Below are 4744 nucleotides of genomic sequence, written 5' to 3' on the forward strand. Positions count from 1 at the left end.
TTAAATATAGAATATGTAGGGTCAAGCAAAAATATAGAAGTATCTTCGTACTGGAATAAGCGACTTTGCAGTTTCATACACTCGTATAGCGCCCTCTCCTTCCGCAGACAGATTGATAAGGCTCAATATGGCATCCTTGGCCACGGTATGATTGTCATCGTTTGTGAGATTGAAAAGCGCTACTAGCACATCATCCAGTGTCAAGATGGCTTTCTTGCCCTCTTCAGAACCAGTCAAAGCTATTAGTTAACGAAAGGTCAGTTTTAGATATAGAAAAAGGAATATGTTTACCTACAGAGCACATGTGTCAATGCTACCGCTTTCAAATCCAGCCTTTGTGTGGGATGCATAAATGTTATTAACTCCTTGATAGTGGCAGTGTGAGCATCTTCACTGGTTTCAGCATTTGCCATTTTAAATTTGCAAAATACAAAATGCTTTTTTATTTATTTATTATAAAATTTGGAAATACTAGCGCAAAAATGAGCACGCGGCGAATTATCACAAAAAACATAAACAATGCCAGTGTTGTTTACTTTCGAAAATTTCCCATTTTCGGGTGTAAAACACAAAGCTCAAGGTACAACTGTATCAAATTTTTGCACTATTTACTATTTAACAATAATTATTAACCTATCTTATCACATCACATTTTATTTGTTTTAAATCGAATCTAATAAATATATTTAAATTTTGTTATATATACGCTATTATGTTAAAATATACCGGGGTATAACTTTTGGCCAATACTTTTGAGTACGCAACACTATCGAACAAATTCAATTGATCAGCTGTTTATCATCAACAGCTGTACAGTGGCTGAATATGTGCTGAATAAATGAAACACAGGGTTGCATTTCATATTTATTTAAAAACGTTGCTTACGTTTTGAACTTTGCAAATTTAAAAAATATATTGTGCAACATTTACCCTTTCATTACAAGAGAGTCTTTGGGACCTCGTTTTTCTTTTAGGGACGAAAACAAAAGTCAGTAATGTGCATAATTGTAGAGTTTTCGTAGCAGACTTTTGAAATAAGGTATAATCAAAATGAAATAAGTTGTCTGATATAATTAAAAACTACTACAAATTAAAAGAAAGTTGAAAATGTTGCACTGCGACGCAAACCCTAGATCAATTCCCAGACGCCATTATCGAACAATCGTCAGCACAAAAGACAGTCGCGACTACCTCTGGTGCTTGATGGAGATTTCATCTGAAAAAATTAAACAGCAGAGGGGAAAGGACACCATCCTGTGTGACCCCCTGTTCCCACGACAGTCGGGTCTACGTAACCGATATGACCCAGATTTATATCTGGCTAAGAACTGTCACTCCAGCAACACTCCCCAAAAAGTCTTTGGGGAATTTGTATGCTGCTTCAACAACAACAACAACCCCCTGTTTAATTTTCGGTTTGCTGGTCTTGTCTCAGAAAATGACTGACGAATGTCGACCACTCAGATAATTCGCCGACCACCATTTAAGTCCCTGTGGGAGAGAGGAAGCATCAATGTCTTCTAGTAGCGTGGAGTGACTGACGGTGTCAACGCTACTTGGAATGTTCTCTCACAGGGGCGATTTCGGTTAAGGCCATGTGTTATCTGAGTGTTAATGGCGTTAAGTGCAGTTGTTGTACTGTGCACTTTACGGAAACTATGCAAATGCCTCGTTGGGGTCAGGTGGTTCGTATACTGCGGGAGTAGCAAAGCCTCAAGTGTCTTCACTATCAGGGAAAGGAGAGTCATCGGACGATAAGACACTCCCAAGTTGGACGGTTTCCCCGGTTTGAGCAGTGGGACCACCCTCCCCATTTTCCAGATATCCGGAATGATGAGCATGAGCATGCATACGTTAAGGACCTTGGTAAGGTAGTCTGCTCCCATCGGTCCGATGGCTTTGGAGGCTTCGCCTTCCTGAAGGTTATCCGAACTTCACCCCTGGTAAAAACAAGACGCACACAAGGTGTTGGTAAAATAGCTCGCGCATCGCTCCAGGTCCGACGTGGCGCGAACGCCCCAAGAGATTTCGACTCTGTCGTCGCGCTTTGTCTGATTGGACAGTCACCTCCTGTTGACCATACCTTGCTCATGTGAGAGAAGAAGTTACAGTCTTAATTTCTTCATAAATCATGCTCGAAGTCCAACCGACTATTTTGAGCTGGCGAAGGTTAACCTGAGGTGCACCTGATTCGGGGCATTCGGTTGTCCTAGGCCTTAGCCTTATCATTCTTCCCTTCCGTAGAAGCGTTCGCGGAAATTTGGCTGATATTGTGTAGTGTTTGGAGTGGAGTTTCCGCCCAGCCACAAATATTCCACATAATTTGTGCGCCGTCTCATGGAAGTTGAAGTAGATGTGGCATGTTAGAAAATATGTGCAAATCTATCTTTTTGTATACCAACTTTATGAATTGATAAAACTTTGATTGTGTTTTCCCACAAAATTGAAATTTTGAAATACTTCGTTGTATTATTAAACGTGCGTTATATGTGTGTTTCAGACCGTAGTCATACTCAATTTGTCGGCGTATGAAATTTCTGGAGTAAACTGCTTCTCTCTTCCCCTTCCTGTCCACGAAAAAGTAGTTTCAGACGGTCTGAAAAGAATGTGGAGTTAATGCTCAATAAGTCCGAGTGATCCTACCGAATATCTCTATCTTTATGCCGTAACCCGTGGGTCATCTTCTATTATTTACCGTATCTCTCACCTGGGTTTCTCCCTTTGACCAGACTACACGAACGAGGACGCAACAGTCGGGTACATAAATATATAAATGTGTATGCAGGTATCAACTCTTCAACGACAAATAATTTAATCACTTTGTTTCTCCTTTATATTCTTAAATAATGATAAGTAGGCACACGATATCGAACCGAAAGTATCGAAAGTATAGCTTTAAAAATATCGGGGAACCAATTAATACATAAAACTGTAGGGATACCCTTTGTGCCATAACATTAAGGCGTACGCGACAAATCGGAGGAGAAGCTAGGCCAAATACTAATATAAAGTGGAAGCGCCGCGGGTTCAAGTCCCACCACATGCAATCTTAACTATAGTACAAATATCCACTACTTAAAGCGCAATTTATATCGGCAAGATTTGGTAATAACATTATCCTCGTTATGTGAGTTTATGACATTCGATACGGTACTAGGTTTCTGGTACTCGATTATAAAAAATACCGTTTTAAAGCTATCGAGTAGAATATATCGGTATCAATACTAAAAGTATCGATATGGTATCGTATCGAAATTCGTATGCCTAATTATAAACGACAAGTTCATTGGTAAAAGATATTTATTACCCGATTTTGTTAAACAATAAAAAGGTGTTCGCACGCGGCGATTTTGCGTTCAACTCACGCAGGGTTGCACGAAAAAAAGTTGAATGGCTAAATGTGTGCTGGCGACAACTTTGTTGAGAGCGATTAGTTGAAAGGCTGTTCAACCAAAAGTAGAATGCAAAGTTGAACCTGTTTAGGGCGAATATTTTTATATTTTTTTATATTTTGATATTAGGTGCAATCCCGTATTCCTCGGACTCGGACTAGTAAAACTGTCAAAAAATAAAAATTCACTCCGAGCGAGAGAGTAACATTGAAAAGTACGGGATCGCTTTCTAGTGAAAAATGGTAACTTCTGTCAACTTCAACATAACCTCCAAATTTTGGTTGTAAATGTTTGCTTATTTTGCATTTAAACACACTCAGCTCACACATGTAAATAACCAAAAACACTTTCAAATTCATTAGAATCCACTTAAACAAGTAATTAAATACTTTTCAACATGAATTAACAGAGTGCACTTTTCTTTTGCTTACAATTTGGTTGCCAAACACACTACAGCTGATCGTTTGACACATTTACCAGAATTTACCAGCAAAAAATTCTCGGACTGAAACTGGTAACTTCTGACAGAGAGAGAACCGTATTTACTATCTTTTTTTGTCCTCTCAATAGTCAGAGAACCGAGTACGGTATCGATTTCCAGTAAAATCTGACTGATTCTGACTATTTCTGACTAGTCCGGACTCGTACGGGATCGCAACTATTTTTAGCCATTCAAACGGTGCCTGAAAAATCGCCTCGTGCGAAAGCCCTATAAAGCTCAAAAGTTTTCCAATTCCATAAAACCATTATAGAATATTAACCAGCGTGTTTAGCTTAATTTTTACCAAAAATCAAAGCACGACCCAATGACAGCAAGTAATTAATGACTCTTCACTGACTTAACTTCTTTTGATTTTCTTTAACATTCGAGTGATTTTATTTTTATTTTTGTTGTTTATAAGTTGTTTGCGCTTATAATGCACGAAATTTGATTACCAATGGCTAATTAAGGTGCTTCCAATAAAAATCTTGAACAATATTAACCAGCAAAATGATAAAGGAGATGCTGCGGAGATTGCTAAGATGAAGAGAAACTCAGCCGTGGCAGCAGAAGTGGTTTCCTTCATTCGGCAGCGCTAATGATAATAAATTGATTGAAGCTCGAAGAGTAAGAAATCTAAAAATAAAATACAAACTACACACCCACTTGTACGTATGTATATACAGTACATATTTATGCAGTTATAACAGAGCATTGCAACGCCAATAAATAACCGAAATACTTAAATATGGCGACGAGCAGTACTGAGAAAAACAACAACAACCGGCAAAATAACTACCGACATGCATACATACATATATATGTATGTATGGACAAGTGCATATGCCAAGTCTGAACCATACTCACAACG

The 4744-nt window shown here is 38.5% G+C and overlaps 1 protein-coding gene across 1 annotated transcript; it reads right to left on the reverse strand.

The window, feature by feature from the left end:
• Window positions 1-21: 21 nt before the first annotated feature.
• Window positions 22-520, reverse strand: LOC118737856 (protein HGH1 homolog). Its single transcript, XM_036468688.1, has 2 exons — window positions 296-520; window positions 22-239 (listed from the first exon to the last, which is right to left on the reverse strand). The coding sequence occupies exons 1-2, from the start codon at window positions 411-413 to the stop codon at window positions 22-24; spliced, it is 336 nt and encodes a 111-aa protein (XP_036324581.1). The 5' UTR covers window positions 414-520.
• Between the last annotated feature and the right edge of the window lie 4224 nt (window positions 521-4744).

Source organism: Rhagoletis pomonella, unplaced genomic scaffold, assembly GCF_013731165.1.
Source record: "Rhagoletis pomonella isolate Grant_MI unplaced genomic scaffold, Rhpom_1.0 Rhpom_scaffold_00001, whole genome shotgun sequence".
NCBI lineage: Eukaryota > Metazoa > Arthropoda > Insecta > Diptera > Tephritidae > Rhagoletis > Rhagoletis pomonella.

What these genes read in the sequence shown, in the direction of transcription:
- LOC118737856 (XM_036468688.1), bottom strand. Translation starts at nt 413, where the DNA reads ATGGCAAATGCTGAAACCAGTGAAGATGCTCACACTGCCACTATCAAG. An exon ending in AGCATTGACACATGTGCTCT is followed by an intron (nt 240 to 295) that starts GTAGGTAAACAT and finishes GTTAACTAATAG; the next exon opens with CTTTGACTGGTTCTGAAGAG.